Below are 26,880 nucleotides of genomic sequence, written 5' to 3'. Positions count from 1 at the left end.
ATGAATACGAGTACGTACTTTTAACGATCAGCATGATGAGTTGGTTTTTGTTGAAAAGTTCGTCTGTCCATAAAGTCTTTATAGACTTTTAAAAGATCAGATAATAAACTGCGCTTATTACACACCTTCAACAGTCGTAATATTCAGTTAACTTAAGTAATTCATATGTCCGGTATATAAAAAAAAAGACACTATATAAAAAGAACTAACAAGTTTGTTAATACTTGTATTGTTTGTTAAAATATCCCAAAAGAGACAAGCTATGGAAAATCAAGTTAATGAAAAGGAAGTAAGCGTATTACTACTCATATGTATATTTTATTTTATTTTCTGTTTTCTATTTCATTTTATGTCAACAAAAACAAGCTGTCGACATATCATAAAAGTTATAAATAAGCTTAAGAAACTACAATAAAAAAGTCTGTGTATGTGGAAAAAGCTAATCAAATTACAATAATTTGATTTTTAGATTTTATTTATCATTCAGCTTGCTATGCCCCGAATCACAGCCAAATGTAGTCAAAGGCGTTAATAGACAGACAAAAAAAAAAACTATACTATTTGAGTATCTAAAAATAAACATTTTATATTTTACAATAAAACCGAAATGAGATATTTTTTTCCCCTTTCTATTCTTAGCATCGCGCGTAATAAATATTGTTACCTAAAGAAATGTATCGTTTTTGGCAAACAAGAGAAAAGAAGTTACACTTAAATAGTTTTCTCAAGTATGCCCACAAATTTAAAACAAAGCTGATTTTAACAAACAATAGACAAAACTAGGCCACTATAAATAAAAACTTTTACAGACTGTGCGGCCATAATTTATAACTATTATGAATTACGTACTAAAATTAAGATTAACGCTACATTTTAAATTGAATATTTGCTTTTGGCACTGCTTTTTTAATAATAAGTAGTGAACGCCTAGAATTTACACCTAACTATTGCCTAAAGCCCTACTAACCTATTCTCTGTAATTTCTCCCTTATATGCCCTCTCTCTATCTGCCAGTTGTCGAAATGGAGCGATGCGAAAACCGGCGAAGAAGGCGAAGGTAAGGAACTGCGCCCACATTACGTATTTATGCACATTACGTATGCGCCGTGTGAGCCATAAACGAAAGCAGCCAGAAAATAAAAAAAAGGAAGAAATGTGCAAGTGCTCTCATAAGCCAAAATGTCGAGTACACTTGTGTGTGTTTGCGCTTCGCTGAGCTTTTGTCGGCGCTACGTGAGCATGTGCTACGATTTTTGTTAGAATTACATATTATGTATACGACGTGTGGCGCATTCGAAAAAGTTAATATTTGTGCAGAAAAAAATCCCATGAAGTGTGGCGTTTCTTATGTAAAATGAACCAAACAGGGGAAATAAATGTTTATGAGCCTCAGGCGTTACTCTAAATAGCTCGACAAACTGGATTAGAGTAAAGCAACTAAATGGGTGCAGCTGTCGAATCAACTGCATGAAAATTGTCCATAACCCAAGAGCCCAGCTTAGATGAAAGTCAGCGAACTTGTGCATCGCATACCTGATAGATAGACCGAAAATGCCCAGTAATTTGGAGTTTAGAACTACAAAAAGCAATCTAAGCAAAATGATAAATGAATTTCAAACCCGTTCTCATCAATATTAAACATTTATTCTGAAACTAATGCTATTTGAGTTGACAAACATTAATAATTATTCACAAATGGATAATTTTTCACTAAAAAAAAGTTGCTAGCATTTCAGTTTTCATAGTTTTTACAGCAATTGTCAAAATTTTAAATGAGAATATACAAATATATTATAGTCTGTTCAAATTTTTTTATTTGTTCATCAATATAATCCGATATAATGCACTTATGCCAGCGCTTCTTCCAATTCTCGAAGCACTTCTGAAATGCACTTTAGAGAGAATCTTTGTTGTCGAGGAAATCCTATTCCCGACTTCTCAATATATATTATTGGCCTTAGTTTTAGCTGAAATTTTTTTAAAGCTGAGCATTATTTGCGCTGATAACTTAAATGGAATCAGCGCACTAAAGTAGAAGCATCTCACACCAGTCATTGAGCTTTTGCAGTAATAATTGTAGCTTTCGTATTTAAAATTGGGTCAGTTCTTAAATTTCTGCAACTAACTCTGATTTCATTTAAGCATACATATACTATTTACGAGCTTAACTTTGGCTGGCAGTGCGCCAAATAATTATACTGGAAATAGAATACAATTAAAATAACAGCATGCTTGTGGGGTGTGGCTTTGCTTTTTGCTGCCGCTGCCAGTCTGCCAGTTAAAGTCTCTTTTTGTACAATTTAATAGACAGTTGGCATAACACTAGAATTACATTAAATGCATTTAGTTTAATTTTTATTTGAATTTTTTGTTATTATTTAAAACCTTCTGTTAAACTTTATACGCTAAGGATAAAAAGGTATACTAGTTTAGTGATAGACCCTACAAGTATATATATTGATGATCAGTATGACGAACAAATCGATATAGTCATATCCATCTGCTCGTCCGTCTGTATAAATATAAATGCTGAATTAGTATCCGATTCTCCCAATTCCGAGCTAGAACAAGCGTCTGTTTTTTCTGAAGCACCCCCCACTGCCACTGGTTTTTCATAACTTCTGTAATTCTTGGAATTTTATACTAAAATTTGGCAATTATAACCAGTTACTGTTTATGTCAGTTTCATAAAGAAATTGTAAAGCAATTTATAGCTATTGACACATATAGCCACACATATATAAAAAACATAATTCGTTTCAGTTTTAATTCAAATATCACAAGTTTTTTCGTGTTATTCTTTATTTAAGAACTGTCCTTGTTTAAACAATTGTTAAATTTTTTTAGAGAATCTACTCTTAGCTTATCTACTTCTTAGCTACTACTACTAAGCTTCAATAATAATACATAGATAACAAAAATCAAGATAAATCGGAACATTTCATAGCCAAAATGGCAGATCCAGCAAATAATGGCATTTCTGCCTTCTCAGGTGTTGGCTGTTGTCGACCAAGTTTATGGCCAGACGATTACCCCGACCCACGCACCTTCAAAGGCATAACTCTGGAAACTGCTGTAACGTTTCGTGGTCCGTGGACATGCATAGATTTCTGTATTTGCAATTATTTCCTTTAGCATAATTTTTCAAAAGAAATGCCGCACCTAATACTTAAGAATTGAAATTTAAATAAATACAGAATTTCTATTCAGCTTACAAGTAAATGGCGGTCGTAGTAATTAAAAATTGAAATAGCATGTACACGATAAGTAAATAACTTATTCATTGTGACCCATTTGCACAATTGGCTTTACTCGAACAGGACATTCGCTGTTTCCCAAGCAACGTTACGTATACGTCGCGGTAGTGGTGGCTACGAATAAGCTGCTAATTGGCGCTCTTTTTTTTGAGTCACCAATTATGTTGCCTGCTACTTTGCCGGACACAATCCAATTAGTCAGTTTTTTCTTTTCAACGATATATGAGGGGGGCTAGGGGTTGTGGGTCGTTCAACAACAAAGCTTTAGAGCTTATTATTTTTTCTGAGTCGTCCTCCAATGCAAGTCGTAAAAAGGCACATATTTTCGATGTTGTTGTTGTTGCCGCTTTTGTTGGTATGTCAGCAGTGCAATATAAGTAACCCGTACACAAAGTAACTTGCCAAGTGTCTTGCCTATGTGAAGGTGGGCGTGCATTTGTGTGTGTGTGTGTGTGAATGCTTGTTTTCAGGTCAATCAATAGCATTTCAATGGGCTTGTGATTATTATGCCAACCGTGAAACATTCGCGCCGCAGCGAGTTTGTGTCTGTGTGTGTGTGTGTGTGTGGGCGTATGTGTGTGTGTACAAAATGGCGGCACAGACGCTTGTTGTCGGCCATATTGCTTTGACCTGCCCGGACCTACGACAAGTTGAAAGCGCAACGCCTAGGTTAAGTCCTGCGCAGGCCCACATGCGCTTACCAATACACATAACAGTTCCCCACACATACAATCATACGCGTATGCAAGCCTGCATTTCTGTGTCTGTGTGTAGTCGTGAGTTCAACGCTCGCATTTATACAAGCGGCCAAAAGGCCAACAGTCAGCCCAAAAAAAAATGTGTGCGCTTATATTAAAACTGATTAAAAAGTTATATGCGGCAGAGAATGGCAGACACACACACACACACACACACAGAACATTCATAATTAGAAACAGAAAAGTATTGCATATTTTAGGGCGTCGTTGTGTAAGTGAAGGTCAAACAAGAAAGGAATGTTAGAGTGAAGCGGGCTTAACTCTTAAATACTCTTTACACATTTCTACCAGAGAAAACTCTATTAAAAATATTTTTTAATTAGTTTTTTTTAAATAGTTTATTTTAAAATAATTTTTCTTAAATATTTTTTAATATTTAAATATTTAACCTATAGGTAGAGACTTATGTTTAAGTAAGGTTTCAATAACATATAATTACATCGAAATTGTGTCTGTGGTGAGAGTGGTGAGAGTTCAGCCAAAGCAGCTAAAACAACAACAGCTGCAGGCAGAGCTTCGTCAGAGATTACATTTATGACTCTAACTTTCTTTACAATTGACGTATCAAGATGAAGACTAGTACTAACCAAATGTAATTGTCAAATTTGAATTAAAAATGACCAGTACTTAGGGGTTCCTGTGACCCATTGCAAGTTTGGTTATTCTGGCATTTGTAGGAGATGCAGGTACAGAAGTACATGGCTATATTGACTCGTTTTGTCTGATCATGAATATATATACATAAACTTAGAGGAGTCTGCCACGCCTTTTTGTGTGTGTTACATACATTCGCACTTAGCTAGTATGCCCTTTTACCCTTTAGGTACAGGTTATAAATGCATTGATTTGTATGCATACGTGCTTGTATCTGTGTATGTGCGTGTGTCCGTGTGTGTTTTGATGCCACCAATGTCATTCGAAATTAAATGCCAAAAACTGACAACGCAACGACATAGACACACAAATACAGGTACATGCAAACTAGTGGTGAGAAAAACTGTGAATGCGATTCTATATAAACTGTACGTGTTTTTAGAAAGTCGCTATAAAAACAAGTACAAAATTTCCTTGAAATTCCTGAAGAGGAGAAGAAAAAGATAAAAAGAATACTTAAAAATTAATTTCCTGATAATAAAGAGATCTTGATAGTTTTCTACATTCATTTAAATACAAATTTTATGTAATAGAATAAAAAGATATTTAATGATCAATATATATTTCTCCCACGTAACCAAATTGGTTATTAAATATTATTGTAATCTTACATGCTTTCTTTTTACTTCTTCCTTTATAAGCTCTCTGTATTTTGGTTCTGTGATATTTTTATGATAACAATTTTCACCTTTTCAATACTACTTCTGCATTTCTTCTATTAATAGCAAAAAATAAATATTAATTGTGGGTTGTTTTTTATCTATACATATTATTTTCTAATTAATTATATCTTACATCTAGAGTAATTTGACTTGATTAGTTTTTTCCGAAAATATTTTCATTATCTAATATATGAAAACGAAAGCACATAAAATTGGATGTCAATATCTGTTTTCCGCTACATGCTCTCCTTTTAGCTCGATACAGATTTTCCAATGACGTTCAATAGCTTTGATATTCTTTTTATATTGAGAAACATTGTTAACTTCTTATATGTTGTCATGTCTGTACTTCTGGGACTATCCCCGTATTTAGCTCTTATGAAAGACCTTAGGAGTTGCCATAAAAAATTGTTTCTGCTTAACCATTCAGTTTATTTAAATGATCGGCACTGAGCGATGATTATTTTGCAATCACTGTGATTGAATCACGTTTTAATGATTTTTTGCTCAACACTAACGTACGCAAGCGCGTCCTTCGCGCTTTTCTCACTTTCATCATCAGGTTTTTAATATATGCAAGAAACAAGCAACAATTGACCCAGATTTTTGTACTTTAGGCCCAACCGAACGACCACATATACAAATATCACGTATACGTAGTGTTTGCGTTGCCTTCATGAGTCTGCGGGCGTGCATGTTTATGCGTGTGTGTGTGTGTGTGTGTGTGTGTGTGTGTGTGTGCATGTGAATGTGTTTGTTTGCGCTTGAAAATTATAATTCAATTTGCGGCTGATGCTGGTTAGCATTTTCAGTAACCAGCTGCGATGGCTGTTACGGTTACGTTTACGGCTACTGTTACTGTTTTTGTTTCTGTAACGGCAACCGTAACTGCCAAGCAAAACAAACAACAGTTAATAGCAATTTGATTTAAGCGAGGGCGAGGACACAGCCGCACGCTCACCACTCAACTCGGCCGAACAAAATGGCGACCAGTTGCCAGAGTACAACCTTGAAACATTCGAATCGCATGGCGAACTGTCTCTCAAGGCCACACATCGATAGCCAGTTGACTGACTAGCATATGAATGGGCGGTGTTGATATCTTTTATGATATATTTTATTTTTAATAACCTGAAACAGTAAATATTTATAAGCAGCAGAAAAGTAAAGCAAGTCAACTAATCAATAACAAAGCAAGACATCATTTTACGATTTGGACCAGAAACGGCAGCATTAGTGCAACATTTTGAATTTGGAGCTAAGGAAGTTGTCTGTAATTAAAGGCTCAGATTTATGTATAATTTGAGAATTTGTCTCAGTGGTTCCTTTTAGAGGAAATGAAATAATCGCTTCTTTAGCAGAAAGTCCTTTAGTTCACCTTTGCGATTTTTCTTTCATTCTTTAACATGAAAGGCTTACAATCTCTTAGGAAATCTGGACAGTTATTTATTTAACGATTAAGCAACTCACTACATGCTTTTTCAAAAATTAGTTCCAGATAAAAATTTAAAATCTTATTGCTGCTGAGCTGAATGCAAAAGACTTCTTAAGAAATACAATTACTTGTTTTTGGCTCCCATTTTCTTGAAACACTGATATAGACCCAAAAGATTTATTCAAATTATAAATGTAAAATTGTAAACAAGACTTAACTCCTAGTTTAAGTTTTACTTATATTTAGCTATAGTATACTTATATTTAGTTTATAATTAAAGTCAAAAAAAAAAAAGAATGATAGACAGAGCAGTACCATAAGACCCTAAAGTCTAATTTTATGCAAATGGGAAAAAAGTTGTATCAAGAATTTTTAAAAATAATAAGAGATCAAAATTGTATCAAACAAATCAAATATGACATCAAAATGCCAAGAAAGTGCAGGAATTACTTAATTCTCGATTAGAGACCAAACTGATTTCTTTGAAAACCAATAAAGAATCTAATGCAATTGCAATTGACATTTTCTTATTGCTGTTGATGTTCCGCCAGCGTAAAATTAAATTAATCTTTTTATGGAACATAATATGAAAAGAAAAACCGTTGTATTAGGAATAAACTATTTTATAAAGCTGTTTCAAAACTAAATAATTCATTTCATTTAATTTAATCACAAAAATTAGCATCATAAATTGGTGTGTATCTATAATTAGTTAATAATAAAGAGTACAGTTTATAAAACCTTATCAACTTAAATATATATAAAGTGTGTTTTTACAGCTTATGAGTGAACGGACAGTTTCTAATATGTGAAAAATTGTGGGGGGAGGGGGGTGGGGTTAATTTAATTAAAAACCCATGAGTAGTTTACTTATAAGTACCTTAAAACTATACTAAAAACTAAATAATGATTTGAAATCCTAATTTGTTGAATGCTTCGCAGACGAAGGAAAAAAGCTGCACTTTGTCAGTCCGGCGCGACGAAAATCCGTGCTCGCGCCCATACTGAACAAAATCAAAAATGGCGCCGATGCCAGTGATAATGGCGACAAGAAATCTGGCACCGACAGCAGCGGGCACATAGCCGTACAAATAGAGCCAGCCAGGCGTGTAAAGGCAAGTCCCACTTAAAATCTGTGTAGTGTATATATTTGAAGATGTCTCAACCGATTTATAGCGGCACAGCATACACGGCATGATGGAGGAGGAGAACACCATACGGCCGCATCAGGAGATACGACAACTGACGCTGGAGGAGAAGAAATTTCTGCTGGCTGTGGAGCGTGGAGATATGGCGGGTACGCGTCGAATGCTACAAAAGGCCCAGGACACGGAATACATTAATGTGAATTGTGTGGATCCGTTGGGACGCACTGCCCTCTTGATGGCAATCGATAATGAGAATTTGGAAATGGTCGAGCTGCTCATCAACTATAATGTGGATACGAAAGATGCGCTGCTGCATTCCATATCGGAGGAGTTCGTCGAGGCGGTCGAAGTGCTGTTGGATCATGAAAATGTCACCTTTCAAAACGAGGGCAATCATGTGAGTGGACCCAAAATGTACTTAGTACTTAGTATATTTATTTTCACAATTAGAGCTGGGAGTCGGCCACAGAGGATACTTCGACCTTTACACCGGACATAACGCCATTGATCCTAGCCGCCCATCGGGACAACTATGAGATCATTAAGATATTGCTGGATCGTGGCGCTGTGCTCCCCATGCCCCACGATGTGCGCTGCGGCTGTGATGAGTGTGTTCAGAGCCGTCAGGAGGATTCCCTCAGACACTCACGTTCCCGCATTAATGCCTATCGTGCATTGGCTAGCCCCAGCCTGATAGCGCTTTCCTCCAAGGACCCCATTCTAACAGCATTCGAGTTATCCTGGGAGCTGCGACGTTTAAGTTTTCTGGAGCATGAATTTAAGGTAAGCAGAGGGGAACTCTTTAACTCAACAATTGGGGAAAAATGTGAGGAAGATTATGCCTAGCATTTCTTGAATCTAGTATGAATCGCAATTCAAGAGTGGCTTTCGATGTGAATTACGAGAATTGCGTTTTGAAAAGTAAAGAGGGAGGAAGAGTTTCGAGAACTAACGATGCCATTTCAATATTTTGAACTAATTAAGAGCATTTTTGGATAAAGAGTTATATCTAACTGTTCTTTATGATTGTACTATCGCTGCTTCAAAGTGGTTTCTTAGTTTTATCTTTAGAATCTGCGCTTTAAAAATTAAAGAGGTTCCTTCAATAGTTTCGAGAACCAACCGGGCCATTTTAATATTTTTAACTAATTGAGCGAATTTTAAAATTAAGAGTTATATCTATCTGTTCTTTATTTAACTTTTGAATTATTTTCAAAGTGGTTTCTTAGCTTTATCTTAAGAATCTGCAACGAAAGATGCGTTTTGAAAAATAAAGATATTCCTTCAATAGTTTCGCGAACCAACGGGGCCATTTAAATATTTTGAACAACTATAATTGAGAGAATTTTAAAATTAATTTAAAATTATTAAAATAAACTATTTACTGAGACTTTTTTGAGAGTACTATCGCTGCTTAGAACCCTTTTTATAACTTTTAAGTTATTTTCAAAGCAGTTTCTTAGCTTTATCTTTAGAATCTGCGATGAAAGATACGTTTTAAAAAGTAAAGAGGTTCCTTCAATAGTTTCGAAAACCATTCTAAACTAAGTACTATAATTGAGAGAAATTTCAAATTAACTTAAAATTAGTAAAATCAACTATTTACTGAAACTTTTTTTGAGATTTTTTGAATTTTTTTTAAATTAATTTCGAAGTGGTTTTATATCTTTATCCTTAGGATCTCTCTTTTAAATGAGTATTTAAATAATTTAATTGCTTTACAGAATGAGTACCAGGAGCTGCGCAAACAATGCCAGGACTTCGCCACTGCCTTGCTCGACCACACACGCACCTCACACGAGCTGGAGATATTGCTTAATCACGACCCCACCGGTCCGATCTATGAACATGGTGAACGCATGCATTTAAATCGCCTGAAATTGGCCATAAAATTAAGGCAAAAGAAGGTTTGGCATTTCAAAAAAAAAAAGTGGGCTTTTGTGCCTATATTTTAGAGCTTCCTTCTCTTCACTTTCTAACAGTTCGTGGCTCACTCCAATGTGCAGCAACTGCTTGCCAGCATTTGGTACGAGGGTCTGCCGGGTTTTCGACGCAAAAATATGGCCCTGCAAGCTCTGGACATCATACGCATTGGCATTTTATTTCCCATTTTTTCAATAGCCTACATATTGGCGCCTTACTCCAGCATTGGACAGACCATGCGCAAGCCTTTCATCAAGTTTATTTGCCACAGCGCCTCATACTTCACCTTTCTATGTGAGCTTGAAATGATCCTTTAATATAATGACATCTAATTTTCCGATTATCCCTAAAGTTCTGCTCATGTTGGCCTCCCAACGCATTGAGACGTTCATTGGGGGCTGGTTTATGGCCGCTGAACCGACTCCAACCACCTCCAAGTACTCACAAGTCGAGGAGGTGCCCACCAAGCGTGGCGCGAAGCCCACCTTCATCGAGTGGCTCATACTGGCTTGGGTAAGTGGTCTGATCTGGAGCGAGGTGAAGCAACTCTGGGATGTTGGACTGCAGGAGTATCTCAATGATATGTGGAATGTAATCGATTTTGTTACAAACTCCCTCTATGTGGCCACAGTGGCCTTGCGCGTGGTATCCTTTTTCCAGGCACGTAATCCCTAAAAATGCCAGTTATAGCTCTATAGCCATGCCCTTACTCTCTCTTCGCTGTAGGTTCAAAAAGAACTGGCGACCAATGCACATGCCTCGTCCCTGCCGCGTGAGCGTTGGGATACTTGGGACCCAATGCTCATCTCGGAGGGCCTATTTAGTGCGGCAAACATTTTCAGTAGCCTGAAGTTGGTTTACATATTCTCGGTGAATCCACATTTAGGACCACTGCAAGTGTCGCTGTCGCGCATGGTTATGGATATTATGAAATTTTTCTTTTTGTACGTATTAGTGCTGTTTGCCTTTGGCAGCGGTCTCAATCAGCTATTGTGGTAAGTGCTGCTACGAAGAAAAAAATCGCCCCACTTCCTGCACCTAAGCTCTGAAATACCTTAGGTACTATGCGGATCTGGAGAAGAAGCGCTGTCCCGAGGTTTCGCCCAATAGTGTCTTGCTCAACATGAATGGCACGAATGATCCAAATGCCTGCATAGTCTGGCGTCGCTTTTCCAAGTAATTGACTGATTATCTTAGATATCTACCTCTCAGATCTATATATATGATCGACTCTCATTGACAGTCTCTTCGAGACCACACAGACTCTGTTCTGGGCGGTGTTTGGTCTCATCGATTTGGACAGCTTCGAGCTGGATGGCATTAAGATATTTACACGCTTCTGGGGCATGCTGATGTTTGGCACCTATTCGGTCATTAATATTGTGGTGCTGCTCAATTTATTGATTGCCATGATGAATCACTCCTATCAGCTAATATCGGTAGGTTCGCTAGTTGAGGAAGTCCCAGCATTTATCTTAAGTACTTGTTTTTGTTTTTCCAACAGGAACGCGCGGATGTTGAGTGGAAATTTGCTCGTTCGAAGCTGTGGATCAGCTATTTCGAAGAGGGTGGCACTTGTCCGCCACCCTTTAACATTATTCCCACACCCAAGTCCATTTGGTATGCCTTCAAATGGATGCGCCGCGTATTTTGCAGCGGCTCCTCGGCCGCCAGACGCGAACATCTCAAAACCATACGCGTAAGTTCAACTCAAAAGCAGCTTCAATTACGTAATACAAATTCTATGTTCAGCGCAAGGCTCAACAGGCCAGCGATCGGGACTTCAAGTATCAGCAAATTATGCGCAACTTGGTGCGTCGTTATGTGACTGTTGAGCAACGCAAGGCGGAATCTCAGGGCGTTACCGAAGACGATGTGAATGAGATCAAACAGGATATATCGGCCTTCCGTTGTGAGCTCGTTGAGATCTTAAAGATCAGCGGCATGGACACGAATGTGACGGCCGGACAAGGTGGTGGTGAGTTACATAGATCCTCTTTAAATCAAAAAGTCCTTAAGTGTCCCAAACTCTGGTTCAGGTGGTGGTGGCAAAAAGAATCGCCAGAAGGAGCGACGTCTAATGAAAGGCTTCAATATTGCACCACCCGGTTCTACGGGCTCCTTAGCACCCGTTGCCGAGTTCTCTACATCGCTGGACAATTACGAGAACCAGCATGAGATACTCAGCTCGACCTTATCGACGCTTTTCACGCCCAACTTCATGCACAGGCGTCAACACGGCAATGGCAGCAATGGCGCCGAGTCCCCTACAACGCCCACAATGGGCACGACTGTGGTTCCCGGCGCTACAAAATACAATAAATCAGTTCTCAAGCCATATAATAAACGCATAGCGGGCCATAAAAAGCGCTGGGGTAAGTAAATCAAAATTTAAAAAAAAAATGAACTATGTGTTAAGGAGTTCCACTTTCTTAAAAACTGTCAAAGTTTTCAATACCTGGAGTATTCACAGCTGGTTGTCTGTTAAGAAAATTATATCCAAAGCACTTTCGGTTTTCGACTTTTATTTCAATGGTCAAGTTGATGAAATGATGAAATGATAGAAGCTGTGTCTTTTTGCTTCGCACACATACCCATATACATAAAGTATATATATTCTTAATCAGCGGGATGAATCGATCTAGACATGTCCATCCGTCCGTCCGTCCGTCTGTCTGGATGAACGCAAGTATCTCAGAAACTATAAAAGCTGGAATAACCAAAGTTGGTATTCCGATTCTCCTAGGTCCGAGAAAGGACGAGTTTATTTAGTTTTTTGGAATTTTTCCCCCCTTCCCCCGCTACAGAATTTTGTCAACACCGTCCACATTTCAAAAGATACATTAACCAAACTTTGCGCACATAATCTATATACAATTCTATAGTTTTATTTTTACATTTCATCCGAATCGGTCAATTCTAAGAAACTGGTTTTCTTTTAGCGAAAAAATTTCACTCCAGTACTCCGCCCACAAACTACAGCTTCAAGTTCGCTTTTATTCGTTTTGCTTCTGTTATGGGCTCATATAACTCAGTCCCGGAAATTTGTCTGGGTACAGGGTATTACACTGTCGGGCTTGCTCGACTGTGGCGTTCTCTCTTATTTTTATTGGAAATGAAAGAACATCCTTAACCCTTCAACCAGTTGCATCTTTAAGGCAATCCCTTAATTATTAACCCCCTTGATCTATCATCTCTGCAGGCACTCTGATTGAGGCCGCCAAAGTGGGCAACGTCAGCAAAATGTTGGGTCGCTCCAAGTCCGAAGATTCTGTCTGCAATTCCTCGCAAAATACAACGCCAGTGCATGGTCAGGTGCGTGTGACTTATGCCCAGAATTCTCCCCAGCATGGCTATCATAGCGAGTCGACAGCGACAATGACGCCACCCCTGAGCTCCAGCAGCGTGGGCAGCAACAGCACCAACAACCCCCATATGGGCGTGGGAGCGCACTTCTTTCACACCACCACTGGTAAGTATCGTCCTTTAACTACCATATATAGCTTTATGCCATAAAGCCATAAAGTTTATGGCCTTAAAGAATAATCTGTGTGAGCGGTGAGCAGCTTAAAAGCAAGTTAAAAATCATTCTTATTTAAAAACTAATTCGTTATTGTAGTCTGAGAGCATTTTGGAAGGCATATACGTGTATGTATAAATACATATACACCTAATTCTGTTTTTACACGGTAGATCGGTTGAAACAACCGTGTAAAAAAAGACATTGATCATATGTTATTTTGAATCGTGCTAAGTGGAATAAGTCGTTTTTGTATATGCATCGACAGCACTATTTGTTGATTTGCTAAATAAATAAATAAATACAATTTTTAATTTTCAAACAGTTTAAATCAAAACCGTGTAAAAACAGAATTAGGTGTAGACTGAATACAAATCTGTAGTACAGAAATTTACTCGTCCAATTGTTTTCGAAGAAATGGTTTGATTGAGTTTACATAAATTTTGAATTTTTGCAGAATTAAGAATATTTCAATATTATTCCGACAAATAAATCTTTACCTTAAATTGAAGCTTATCTTAAAATGTGTCAACTAATGATGTTAAAACTTCTACTACTCTAGTTAAGCTGTGATCCAGTTTTGCAGAATAAAAGATTATGTAGGTCTTCAAAATCTAGTAGCTTACTTAAAAAGTGTGTGTAGTTTTAAATATTAAATTTAAGCGCCTAAGATAAAAATTGTATATCAATTATACAATTGTAGAAATAGACGGCTGCTAAAATTTTAAATTGCTCATTATTGTGTTCATTTTTAATATATACATATGTATTTGAAGTCACGAATGTAAAAAAATTTTACTTTTTGAAACTCCTAGAATCAATATTAGAATTGCTAGCTTTAATACAAAATAGAACAAAAGTTATAGGCTGCTGTTTTGTCCGATTGTAATCTTAGCACTGTGTTTTAAGTGTTCTTATGGAAACAACATTAGGAAAAAGTAAATTCCCTTTAAATCAAGGAAACATAGCCGCAATTAACAACTTTTTTTTAAAATTACATTTCCACTTAATACGATTTTTATCGCTTTGATTTAATAAATCTTCTTAAGATAATAATACAAATAGCATTTAAATTAACAATTAAAGTACATATTATATGTTGGTTTAATCCACACCAAACTTCCCGCAGTATCTCCATTTTTAAGCTATCGGTTAAAATTACATATAGAATAGGTCTCTGGGTCTTGGTTTCCAAAGTAGGTAATGATTGCTAGCTAAACTGATCGGATCACTTTATCATATGGGTAGGCCTATATGGTGAACAATCTACAATTAGCTCCTTGTTTCTAAAGCTATACTTACACATAAAATATTTTTCAATCGTATGTAACATAATTGGAATTAGAAATAAATTAGACGCGATCTGACTTTTAAAATACATATCTAAAAGTGTTTCACTTTTGAATAATAGGTATTTTTTCCAGAATACCTATATTGCAAAGTTATCCGAATCGAATCCATTTAATACTCACTAAGTAGTTATGTAAATATATTTAACATCAACTAGCAATAATTTATTTTGGGAAAAGTATAAGACCTCTAAGGTTTGGAATGCCTTTTCTATTTACTGTCGTGAGGCTCCCAATGAATAATATAAACTAAAACCATTTATGAACAGTTATGATAACTTCCGATCTGGCTTTACTTTGTCTTCTCATAGGTCTGACCGCAATTGCCGCATTGAAGCGCAAACGCAAAAAGTTTTCATCGAGCAAAAATATTTGCCCTGTGACGGAATCAATAGCAGCTGCCAATGCCGCCGAGCTGTTGACTGACAAGGTACATCACTTCCTATATAATAATAGAGCAATGCTCATCAATCTTTCCGCAGACCCTCAAACGCGTCTCCAGCTATCCAGCGGCCACCGGGGAGGGCAGCGTGCTGCACAAAGATCCCGCACAGGCGGCCAAGCCACGGCGGCATGAGCAGACACAAAGTCAACACGATTCGGTGGAAACATCGGCAGAGTTTACATTATCCAGTGATACGCAACAGCTGGATCCATCCAATACGTCCGTCAATTCGAGGGAACCATTGATCAGCAACAGTTACGTATCGACCATGGGGGCCATTGGTTGAACGTCTGCGGCAACTGCCTATATACCTAAATAGAAATATATATACATACATACATATACTATATATGAAGAATGCTAATGCTGAATGCCAGTCGGTCTGGTCTGTCGTTGGACAACAAGAAGAAAGCACTTATACCAAAGATACTTATATACTTACATAGATAGCTAACTGAACAGCACACCTGATAAGTATACACATACATAATCGTACATTGTTGCTACTTTTATATATGTATGAGGGAGTTAAACTCTCATTTCAAGAACCCATACACGTCCTATAAACTCTGCCCACTTCACTGCACGGTACCTAAAGAGTCTATCCACAGTTTACACACTACTACTAACTACACTAATCTATACACTTAATCAGTCACAACTCTGGGGTAAGCTTCAAATGTACTCCCCAACTGCCACTTACAACTTCTATGGACCCCTACACATATCTAAAACTAAATACTTATATAAAAAATAAACTAACACTTTGGTCAGACAGGCCAATCATTCGCCAACAAACTTGTATTATTTTACAAGTGCGCCTTTTAAAATGAAATCTCTAACAGATTTATTTCGTGTCTTTGTTTTCGAGAAATTTCATGAATTTATATTCAAAAAATTTGCCTGTCTGACCATACTTAAGAGCAATGGTCAGATAAGCTAGCAGTTTGCACACAAATCTATAGAATTATTCATTTAATATTTCTTTTTATAGAGCTTTGTTATTGTTTTCATCTAAAAAAATATTAAAAATAAAGAAATTATTTGAATAGACCGGCAAATAGTTTGCTCTGTCTGATCCGCAAAATATTTGCACACAAATTTGTTGAATTTCACATGTCATGAATAGTATATTGGTTTTATTAACATCAGCAACAATTTCATTCTAGATTTCTTCTTCTTCAATATTGTGCTTTTCAAAGCTTACCTTTAAAAATGATTTGCAAGCAAATTATTTGCTTGTCTGACCGCAGTGTAACACACACACATACATACATTCACAATGTGAATTTCACATATCATTCAGCGCTTTATCTTGAATACAAAAATATATCACCGTAATATGCTCGAATTTTTGGATCAGTAGCCCAACTAAGTGTTTGTACTTAAAATAAAACTATCCCATATCGATGTTGAAAGTTGCCTTAGCATGGAACATATTTTTTGTATGCAACAATTATTAAATGATAACGAAGAAAACTACAGCTAGTCTATATGAATAATTAATAACAACAATATGTATACATAAGTTTTGGATGAACATTTAAATTATTACTGAACTTAGGGAAGCTGTGTATTGTTGATTTCTGAAATGGATTTAAAGCCACAAAGGATTTGTTTAAAGATATAAAAAAAAGCAAAGGAAAGCGAAGCGAGTAAAGCAACAACAATTTTATACACCGATTTTAACCAATATAACAACAAGAACAACAATAAAACTACTTGTGTGCGGCACTGAAAATTCAAAAAGGTTTTCTATAAGGGGCCCACACACCGATTTTAGCATGAGTATGAATTAGAGTATATAGAAAATAAATATGAACAAGGGTTTTAGATGATTTTTTGAGTTACAAAAACTTATATAGGGAGAAAAATCAGAGCATCAATGCATAATTGTTAAATGTGTAACTGTCGTTTAGTTTGTGTTCTAAACAATGTAGACCTTAATGTTAACACTAGCGAAACAATATAATAGTAATTAATCTTATGAATGATGAATGAATGCTACGAGTATATGCCCATGAGAAATGTTGAAAGCAAATAATAATAATATAGTTGTCCGCAGAAAATGAAATGTTACTTCCTTTGGAACGTTCCTACGAGTTGTCCGAGCTCAGCCACAGCTTCAATAAAACTAATCTTATCACACAAAATAATAAGTTGAAATGGAATTAATATTATAATAATAATAATACTAAAGAGAAGCCTTTTCTAAGCCAAAGCATGCACTTGCTTGTTACAACCACTATAGGTAAACTTACAGGCATACTTACATAAATAGAAATCTATATACATAAAAGTAAACCCTATACCGATTAAAGATATGTTTTATTTGTTAGTGTTTACCGGCAGGATACACCAAATAATTACAATAACAACAACTTAGCAAGTACTAACTAAATGGAAATTGTTATTTGCACAAAAAATAAACAATTACGTATAATAAAATAAATAGGTACAAAAACCCAATACAAATGCGCTATATTTTTCTAACATTCATAACCTTGAGAATTTGTTGATTCACGACAATAATCTATAAACTCATTAGATATTCACGTGCACATTAAAACTTTATTTTTTGAACACTATATTTTTGTTTTACTGGAAAAATCTTTTACAATAATTCTTTGTACAATTTTCGTTATAACACCTTCTAAGCGTGTTTTTTTTCTTTCTTAATGTTGTTTTTTTATATTTGTTGTTTGAATTGTTTAGAATAATAACTAGAAATGAAAAATTGATATTAGGTTCGCACTTTGTTTTAAAAATATTAGTTGGAGCCCCTAAAAAATGTATTTTTCTTTTGTATTTCATATAATGCGCTCAGACTAAACAGTCGCCACGACAACGTCTAATAGTTAGCCCTGGAGGATCGTGTTGACTTAATCCCGTACTGTCGTTCATCGCTTCGTGAACTGCCGCCACGTTCCCTCTCAAATTTCTCGTGCGAACGCTCGCGTGGCGATTTCTCCTGCAAACAATTTTAAAGATTTATGATATAGTATACTCATTTTTTAGGGCATCCTTCTTACTTACCCTGTGCCTCTCGCGCTCACGCAAATCCTCTTCACCATTTTGTGCTATAAAAAGATACATTTAATGTAATATCGAACTGATTTAAAAGTTCATTTTCAAGCGCACCTTCACGTCTGCGTTTGTGTTCGCCGCTATTTGACTCCTCATTTCGGTCTCGCTTGCGTCCCAATTTACGATCCTTGCGCGCATCTCGCTCTTCATCAGACAATTTGTCCTTGTTGCGCTCCTTTGTTTTGAGGCCCCGTGCTTTCTTTACGCTATCTACGAGTTCTTCGACCTTCTGTAATGGCATAAGATTAATAATGTTGGAAAAATGTGCTCGAAAAATGCAGTCGAATAGGTTGACTAGTGTATGGCTATAAACTCATATTCAAAACAAAAATAGGCTAATTAATGAGTCCCGCCCACAACTTCTTAAATAGGCATGGCCCTGCCGCCCTATATACGAGTAGAGTCCCGCCCAAACCTTCATCACTTACCAGCATTCTACGTACGAATCAACGAATTACAACTAAATTGCAGTCATAGTGGTAGTCGCACCAGAAGCTAGCAACGTCCAGCAAGAAGTATAGCGTGAAGGGTCCAAATACAAGTGTTCAAATTTATTGATTTCAGCCATTCTTTGGTGTGTAAAGCCCCCGGCTTTCATTGATGATTAATAGAGTGGTGTTAAGTGATGGAGGCAAGAGGTCTAAAGCACTGGATTTCAATAAACGACAACGTATCGCCATTGAAATGTTTTTAAAATGTTGTTGAAGGACCAATTGGGCGATTGAAGATTTGAAGACAGAGAAAGAGGACGGATGCTTGCTAATTTAACAGTTGTGTCCAAAGCCCAAACATCAATTTTGAAATGTTGATTACTCGCGCATTTTGATTGTTGAGAAGATTGTAGAAGAACGTCAGAATATTGGTTGGTGTTTAGCTTTAACTGTGGGGTAGTTATCTTCTTGAAATGCTGACGACGCCTTTTCCTTGGTAGTTGAAGAGCGAAGATAGCTCGAGTCCCAGAAGCTCTACCACAGGGCATATCTATGGAATGTACCACACAGGTTGAGAAGCGTACTTCCTCCAGCAGGGGTGACAGTTTTGATAGGCAATCTCTTTCATAATCTCATGAAGACTCCTTGGCTTAGTAACCTTCAGGTCATCGAGAAATAAATAGTTTGGCCATGATCTCATAATTAATATTTAGAGCTGCCTGTTGATGGCATTTCCGAGATCTTGGGCATGAAAGAACTTCTTTGAAGATTTGAAGCTGGCGTTGTAAAATTGCCATCTAAGAAGTCTATTTCGCATTTATCGTCTGCAGTCATTATTCGTGGGGATTGGATTTGCTTTGCCTTCTAAAATTTCAAGGCGGTTTGTGGTGGAATGTTGTCTGGTTCGTTCAGTTTAGTTATTCAAACGTTGTCCATTGCTTAATGGTGAGCATTTTGGAAGATTTAGTTATATTTTCACTATATGCAGACGAGCTGTTGCTTCAAATGTTTATCTCTGTAGCGTTTGCGTTAGTTCAGCAGTGGTCCTGGAGGATGCTGCCGGTCCTCTCTGTTGCTTCTTCTCGATTCTTAGCTTCTTCTGGAGATCCTTTCCTTGATTCCTGTATGCATTCCGAATCGTTGAACAGGCATTAGGTGCAAGCAGTTGACGAGGAAGTTTCTCCGGATTGTCCAGCGAAGTCAGAACGTCATCTTGCGACCATTCGCTCTCTCATACAACTACCTTAATCTAACTTATATCTAATAACAATATTTAAAAACAACTTTTAACAATCCATATTGTGATCGAAAGAAGGAAATATGAAGCCCGATTTTGTGAAAATTTGAATGCAGCTGCTGCATTGTCACAGTCTGTAGCTTTAAATCATATACAACAATGTGTAATATACAGTTCAACTGTAAACTACGTCTATACTTAAAACGTCTGACTTAAAACTAGACCCCAATACTATATACACTTCAATACTTAAAGATAGGATTTGATAATTAAAACCCATCGGCTTCAAAATGAGTCCAGTGTCGTCCAGACCACAGATGCTGCTGGTCTTTATATTTTAGGTTTCAGGTGGGTAGTTTGCCATCGAGTTATTATAAGAAGTGCGCTGTGAATATCCGAACCATTCGGGGGCCATCGGTACGTGTGTTTTTTTTCTCACGTGCTCTGTGAATTTTGTATATTCAACTAGAGCTTTGTTTTTGGAAAACGGAGGTTTTTTGTTTGTATTTTTTATTTTCGACATTACGCTGCCCTCTCCAGTTGTACGGTTGTTGTCTTAGCGTACTATGTATGCAACCATATGTTACTAACCTTTGAACTGCTCGATGATGATTCCAATTTACGGCGCTTAGAATCTGAAGTAAGAAAAGAGATTAGTGTTACAATGATTGTTAAAATCAAAGGTCTCGCTTACGTACCTTTTTCATATTCTTCTCGCCGGTGCTGCAACGAGCCGTTGCTTTCATTGGAAACTGAACTTAAATCTCGGTCTCTGGTACGTCCGTCGTATTCTTCATAGCTTCGATGTTCGTTGCCTACACTGCCCACCAAATCCACAGTCTCAACTCCAGAGTTTCCATCTTGACGATGTCGTTCATCCCGCCTCGTCTTCTCACGCTTTAGGGCGCGTTGGGCCGCAGACTCTAGTTCCTCTAAACGCACCGGTCGCTCCCGCATCCTTTGCTCCACATCACGCTCTTTCGTACGAATTTCACGCGAGCTCCGATGACTGCTTATGCTGCTGTGCCGATCGTGATCGCGCTCCAATTCCCGACTGCGCCGCTCGCTCTGACTGTTCCCATTACTGTTGTTGGTCGTGCTGATGTTATTGGTGGGTTGTTGTTGCTGCTGCTGCTGCTCTTCTGGACGACTCGACGATTCTCTGTTGCTGCCATCGCGCACAGTATGCTTAATCTCACGTTCATTTCCAGACTTGCCAGATGATACTGGAGGTGATGCTGACTCCGTTTTCACACTTTTTGATTCGACGCGTGGTGTCGAAGCTAAAAGAATTTTGTTTGAAAATAAGTTAGAATCGAAAAAAACTTCCAGAAATCCCTTGAATGTGGAAAACCACCAGGGAATATTTTGCAATTTAAATATATAAATGACGAAAGGGCTTTTAATTAAATGTTTTAATTCATATAACATCGCTTAACTTAGTCAGTGTATAAGAGATAGTCTTAATAAACGGACAACAGATTTTTTCAAAATATACTTCTTTCCAGAGAAATTAGAAACTTAGAAATTGCGGACGATGTTATCAACTGTTACCATTTAACAACACGAATAGTAAAGAAGGCCAAATACTTTTCATACATAATGCTGGTTATACTAAAGATTGGGGTAACAAAATTTTTGGAAAACATGGGGTGTGATTTGATGGGGGCCCTATTTTCTAAAGAAATTATCATCAAATTCGACTCTTACCCGCCTTAACCTCCAGGTCCTGTTTCACAGGCTTCTGCTCAAATAAAAACGTACTGCTATTGGCACCTTTTGCAATGGGTGTGCTGGTGGTTGTTTTCTCAATGGGCTGTCCTTTTATCGTACCAATGGGTGGTGGAGGGGATTCCTTATTGGGTCGTTCGGCCACCTGATGGAAATCACTCTCCTTTAGCATTTGCGAGGTCTTCTGCTTCAATTGTCCAATATAACTTGAAGCAATTGCATAAAGATCTGGACGTTTCGTCTTCTCCTCCTCACGGACTTTGTCAACTTTACGCTCAATGATTTGAGCCAACTTTGCCAGCACGGGATAATGTGGCAGTATGCGCATTAAAATAATCAAAGCATTGCGAATTTGCATAAAATCTTTCGAGTCCAGACAGAAAACAATTGCCTTAGTAATTTTATAATGCCATTTATGGCAGACATGGCGATAATTCTCATAACCGACATGATCGTTGGCTTCGGAGAATTGGTTGCTGACACGGAATTTGGTAACAAAACCAGGATAATTTGCGCATTCTTTGTTAAAGACCGCCTGATCGGCATGCCAACGCATGACGGTTTCGAGCATGGCACAAAGGAAACGCCCGTAACGTGTGGCCTCGCCTTCTGTGCACGAAGTAACGGAGTAGGTAATGTCGCAGAAGATCTGTAAATAAAGACGGATTAGCCGATAGAGTAAGTATTTAATAACCAACTAATACTTACGCGATCGTAGCAGAGCAATGTGGAAAAATTTGAAGTCTTTAGATTGTGAATTGTGTGCACGAATTTTGCGCAATAAAGCGCATCCAGTGCCGTAAAAGTGCAACGTGGGAAGAGACATAGTTGAAGAAATTGCGTAATTGTATCGTTCTTGGCTGATTTGGCTGACCGCAACAGGAACCAGCTATCCTTTTGCTCCTGTAGTCGCTGCGAGATCTTGTCTACATGCTCGTGTTGCTTCTTACGTTCATCATTCAGTTTCTCCATCAACGCAATATAACGTTCCTGTTCCTTTTTGTTTTTGGATTGATTCTGCAAGAGAAACATAATTTTATTACAAATGGTGTCATTTCAAATTCATGACTTTCAACACTATACACACCGAGTCCTTGCCTTCTGCGGCCTGTTGCGACAACTGCTTCAGTTTGCCAATTTCGCGCTGATAACTTTCATTTGGCACGTGCAGATCGTACATACTTAGGCTCCAGAAGGTAACCAAGAACTGAGGACTGATGTCCTCCCATACTTTGGAGCTGTGCAATGGCCGTACAGATTCCACAATCGGATTCATTATGAGCTGTGTAGCTTCTAGATATTTTTGCATTTTCTGCGTTGTAGTTAACTTTTTCGCATTGGGATCGGCCTTACGGAGCTGATCGTATTTTTGCTAAGAAATTAAATTGAATGTTAAATTATTATATATGTTTGTTTAATTTAATAAATAAACTTACATTGATCTGATGAGTAAACATGGGACGTGCCAAGAAGAATGCCACATCAGTATTAATGTGATATTCACGCAGCATGGTTATGATCGAGGGCAAACGTTCGACATATTCGTCAACGGAATAGGTGGAGCCCAGAAAGGTGCCAAACTGCACCAAAGTATCCTGGCACTGGTCGTAAAGATTACCCACGAGTTTAAGATGACTATGCGCTGCAGTTTCACGATAGATAACACAATGCTTTTGTTGCGCCATCAGCAAGCAAATCGCAACGGCGAGATCATTGTTCGCTAAGGCCTCCTTTAGGCGATTTGATGATTTTTTAGTATTGCGCACCTGACTAAAATAGCCGGCCTCTCCCCGCAACTGCTCGCCACCGCACATGGCCTGCAACTGGTCGTTGGTCATCTCCTCAGCAGATTCCACACCAGCCATTTTATGCACAATTTCACGCAATATCAGCAAGTCGAGGCTCTTTTGCGACTTCAACTGATTGGCGACATATTGCAGCAAACCGCTCAGCTCAATGCTGTACTTTTTATATATAGTGCCACAGAAAGAGGCCAAACTCTGCAACCAAAGCGACAACGAAGTTCCATCGTCCTTGAAACGCATGCGTTCCGTCATCGTCAGTGATTCTATAATGCAATAACCCAAACAGTCGAATGACAACGCCGTCAAATACTTGAGCATGTCACAAACAGGTCCAATGAGATTGTCATAAATTTGTATTTGCAATAGAATCTGCCGAATGAATATATGTATTATATTGATTTCCCTTTGGTATAAATATCTACTTACATAGTCAAATAAGAGACCGGGAGCACAATGGCTGTATTTGCCCACGAGTCTGCCCAACTGCTTAACATTTTCCTTACTCACGCGCTTCATCAGGGCTTTGATGTCCCGCTGTGCCAGCCCACAACGTCTTATTAAATTGGGATGAAGCAAATAGCTGTCGTTCTTCCATCGCGCATACAAGCTGTACCGAAAATGATATGGAAAATATTTGAGCACAGCCCAAATTTCCTCAGACATGGAACAATTGTGGTCCAAATATAATAGTGAGGGTAGAATGCTGGAGTCCAGCACAGTCATAATGTCATAGTAATGCTGCTCTGCTTCGGAATTGGGCGGCGGCCCATTTAAACTGTCCACGCCCATATCCACAATGAGTGTGGCCATGATCCGTACCAATTTGTACATTAACACAGTATCGTAGTGCATGGCAGGACCCAAAACTTTAGCCATTGGCCAAGTATACTTGCGTAAATCGCTGAAATTGCGGGCTTGCATCTTAGCTACCAGCTTGGTATCGTCGTATAGACGGCTGCGACTAGGCTTACGACCGGCGGGGGCTTTAAAGCATTTCTTATAGTACACTTGCTCCACAGACAAATGTATAAGTTCGGCAATGGCGCGTGCAATAGGCTCCTGCACCACAATCGCTTGTTCTGGCAGTTTTTGTATGATTTTATATGCATTTTCCCAGTCGCCAACTTTCAGCAATGCCTCACACAGCCCAAACTTTTGATTGGCATTGTACTTCTCCTGCAAGTATTCATTTAATTAAATGCAATCAAAATTTCAATATGGCGCTACATACCTCATCGAATTTCTTGACCGACGGCGGTGCTTGTGTCTCCTTATCATCTTCCTTTTTATTGGTCGATATCAAATTAAGTTTCCGCACCATTTCTTTGGCATCTACGATTTCAGCTTCCCAATCTGATTTGATGCTCGCATCGCTAGGAGTGAGCCATGAGTATACATCGTTCAGTTCAATGACGCCGTGTTTGAGGAGCAGCGAGCAGACATGGAAAAGGGAACGCGGCGTTCTTGAGGCCTTAAAATGGCAAAATTTATAACCTAGCACTTCACAAATGATGGCACCAGCTGGCATGTAGCTTCGCAATAATGGTATGAAAAGCTGCCAGCGGTCAGGACGCGTTTCAAAGGACTCAATAATAATATCAAGCACACGATTGGGATCCAAATTGAAACAGCCTAGAGATATTAAATAGAAAGTTTAGTATCTTATATATTATAATTATAATCTAAGAGTCACCTATTAATGACTTGATTATGTCCATAATGCTGTCTGGGGTTGTGTGTTTTTCAAAGTCCTGATTTAGCTCCGTTATGAGCTTGGCGAAGCCCTCGCTCTCCTCACGGAACAAATTGAAGCGACGCTGCTTGTAGCTGCAAATGAATTATTTAAGCCTCTTATCTTGATATGCCCTTCTCTCCACTGCTACGTACTATAACTTGGTCTTGACCTTGATGAATTTTGTGTAGAAGCTCTTGTTCTTCACAATGCCCACCTCCTGCAGCGTGTCAATCTCCAGGCGCTCCTTAAGCAAGCTCTCCGGCACCACCTTGTCCAAGTCCTTGACTATTTGCACGAAGCAATGTCGCTCCTCCTGCAGGCCCTCTGTCATAAGTGATGTTTCGCTATCCAGTATATTAATGATGTCCAGTATGAGACTTGGAAATTCCTTATGCAATGCCTAAATACAAATTCAATAGTTAAACAGTTGTAATGCAGTAGCACATTTGCATTTGACACACTTACCACAACGTCGGTAAGAACGTGCAGGACGCTATCCTTTTTGAGCTTGAACCGTAACGCCTGCCAGAGCAACTCGTAGATGGCATTCGAAATGCCCTGTTTAAATGCGCCATTGCAATCAAAGACGGGACTATCTGGCTTATCCTGCAGCTGCTGTTTTATGTATTTCACACTAAAACGAAACGTTTAATTTCAGCAACAATACAACAGCAGTCTATGCTACTAAAAGATAACACCATCAGCATCAACAACGCAACACAACACACGCGATCGCGCCTCAATGGTCAAAATGATAGTGGTGTGGTGTGTCTGCTGGCGTTTTGTGGCACGTACAATTCACTCCTGCCCGATTTATCAAAGTGCTTAAAGATCTCCAGGTTCAGTAAAGTCTCGTTCGCCATGCTTGTTGTCTCCCGAACGCGAATGGCGCTGCTACCATTCTCATTCTCAGCCACCGCTGTATCGGCCTCTGTCACGCTGTGACTCTTTGTAAGTTTCTTAAAACGCCGCATACAAGCAAATTAAACGCGAGATGAGAACGACACGTTTTCTAACAGGTCGAAACTATTTGTCTAATTCTTCTCTCGTATTTATTTATATTTTTAAAATTTTCTCTTCTGTTTTACAAGTCTTGAAAAAAAATTCGTGCCGTAGTGTTTTCTGTCGTTCACAATAGTCGGTAAGGGATGCCGAATAGCAGGCTAACTTTGATAGTACCAAATGGTATGTTTGAAAATGAAACGATAGCTTACTTTCTAGGACTGTACGCATTCTGCACAATAAAAACTAACACGATTGCATGTTCTTGCAAATTGATTGGTGGGAATCGAAATCTTAGTAAGAACAGGGTGTTTCACAGACACATGAAACACTGAACCAGTTAAATAGCTAATGTATATTGTTTAAAAAATTTGCACCTTATTAGAAGTGGTTTAGTTGTAGAATATTTTATATGAAATTAAATTAGATTCACAATTGAATCTCAGCTTTTCTTTTTCAATCAGCTGTTGAAGTTACTCAAGGCTGTCAATCGCATCCAATTATTTTTATATGCGCTTTGTTATTAGGTTGAATCATTTTTTGAAGAATTATGTATCATGGATAAAGGATGTACCAGGTTAAATAGTTATCGGTCAAACGCATGTCACTTTCATTTAATTTTAAGAAAGCAGCTGTTCTGATCAAAAAAAGTGAAATTTATTACAATTATCGATTATTAATTAAACTGTTCAAGAACGCAA

At 38.0% G+C, this 26,880-nt stretch overlaps 2 protein-coding genes across 3 annotated transcripts; one reads left to right on the top strand and one right to left on the bottom strand.

Moving 5' to 3' along the window:
- The first annotated feature begins 7,945 nt into the window (after positions 1-7,945).
- LOC115631467 (transient receptor potential-gamma protein) lies at positions 7,946-15,437 on the top strand. 2 transcript variants are annotated; one of them, XM_030528219.1, is made up of 14 exons: positions 7,946-8,311; positions 8,365-8,697; positions 9,639-9,821; positions 9,897-10,131; positions 10,190-10,497; positions 10,564-10,832; positions 10,897-11,013; positions 11,081-11,276; positions 11,342-11,536; positions 11,590-11,812; positions 11,877-12,212; positions 13,040-13,309; positions 15,018-15,136; positions 15,189-15,437. In XM_030528219.1, exons 1-14 carry the CDS (start codon positions 7,961-7,963, stop codon positions 15,435-15,437), a joined length of 3,384 nt encoding a protein of 1,127 aa, XP_030384079.1. In that variant the 5' UTR covers positions 7,946-7,960. The 2 variants fall into 2 exon arrangements, with proteins under 2 accessions (XP_030384079.1, XP_030384080.1); XM_030528220.1 differs by having other exon boundaries at positions 7,949-8,311; positions 11,590-11,815.
- Positions 15,438-17,702: 2,265 nt separating this feature from the next.
- On the bottom strand, positions 17,703-26,258 carry LOC115631065 (THO complex subunit 2). Its single transcript, XM_030527704.1, has 15 exons — positions 25,973-26,258; positions 25,643-25,811; positions 25,330-25,577; positions 25,136-25,269; positions 24,674-25,074; positions 23,869-24,618; positions 23,074-23,811; positions 22,725-23,009; positions 22,346-22,654; positions 21,617-22,286; positions 20,605-21,189; positions 20,498-20,541; positions 18,293-18,467; positions 18,188-18,231; positions 17,703-18,122 (listed from the first exon to the last, which is right to left on the bottom strand). The coding sequence occupies exons 1-15, from the start codon at positions 26,149-26,151 to the stop codon at positions 18,003-18,005; spliced, it is 4,851 nt and encodes a 1,616-aa protein (XP_030383564.1). The 5' UTR covers positions 26,152-26,258; the 3' UTR covers positions 17,703-18,002.
- Between the last annotated feature and the right edge of the window lie 622 nt (positions 26,259-26,880).

This window comes from Scaptodrosophila lebanonensis, unplaced genomic scaffold (assembly GCF_003285725.1).
Source record: "Scaptodrosophila lebanonensis strain 11010-0011.00,11010-0021.00 unplaced genomic scaffold, SlebRS2 tig00001412-arrow-pilon, whole genome shotgun sequence".
In the NCBI taxonomy this organism is placed as follows: Eukaryota; Metazoa; Arthropoda; class Insecta; order Diptera; family Drosophilidae; genus Scaptodrosophila; species Scaptodrosophila lebanonensis.
Note: the sequence above shows the minus strand (reverse complement) of the source record. Positions and strands in the feature narration are given on the sequence as shown.

Coding starts and splice junctions, on each gene's coding strand:
- LOC115631467 (XM_030528220.1), top strand. CDS start 7,961: ATGATGGAGGAGGAGAACACCATACGGCCGCATCAGGAGATACGACAA. Junction 10,132..10,189: donor CTCATACTTCACCTTTCTAT/GTGAGCTTGAAA, acceptor TTATCCCTAAAG/TTCTGCTCATGTTGGCCTCC. Junction 12,213..13,039: donor GGGCCATAAAAAGCGCTGGG/GTAAGTAAATCA, acceptor TCATCTCTGCAG/GCACTCTGATTGAGGCCGCC.
- LOC115631065 (XM_030527704.1), bottom strand. CDS start 26,151: ATGCGGCGTTTTAAGAAACTTACAAAGAGTCACAGCGTGACAGAGGCC. Junction 25,812..25,972: donor AAATCGGGCAGGAGTGAATT/GTACGTGCCACA, acceptor GTTTCGTTTTAG/TGTGAAATACATAAAACAGC. Junction 25,270..25,329: donor AAGGTCAAGACCAAGTTATA/GTACGTAGCAGT, acceptor ATTCATTTGCAG/CTACAAGCAGCGTCGCTTCA.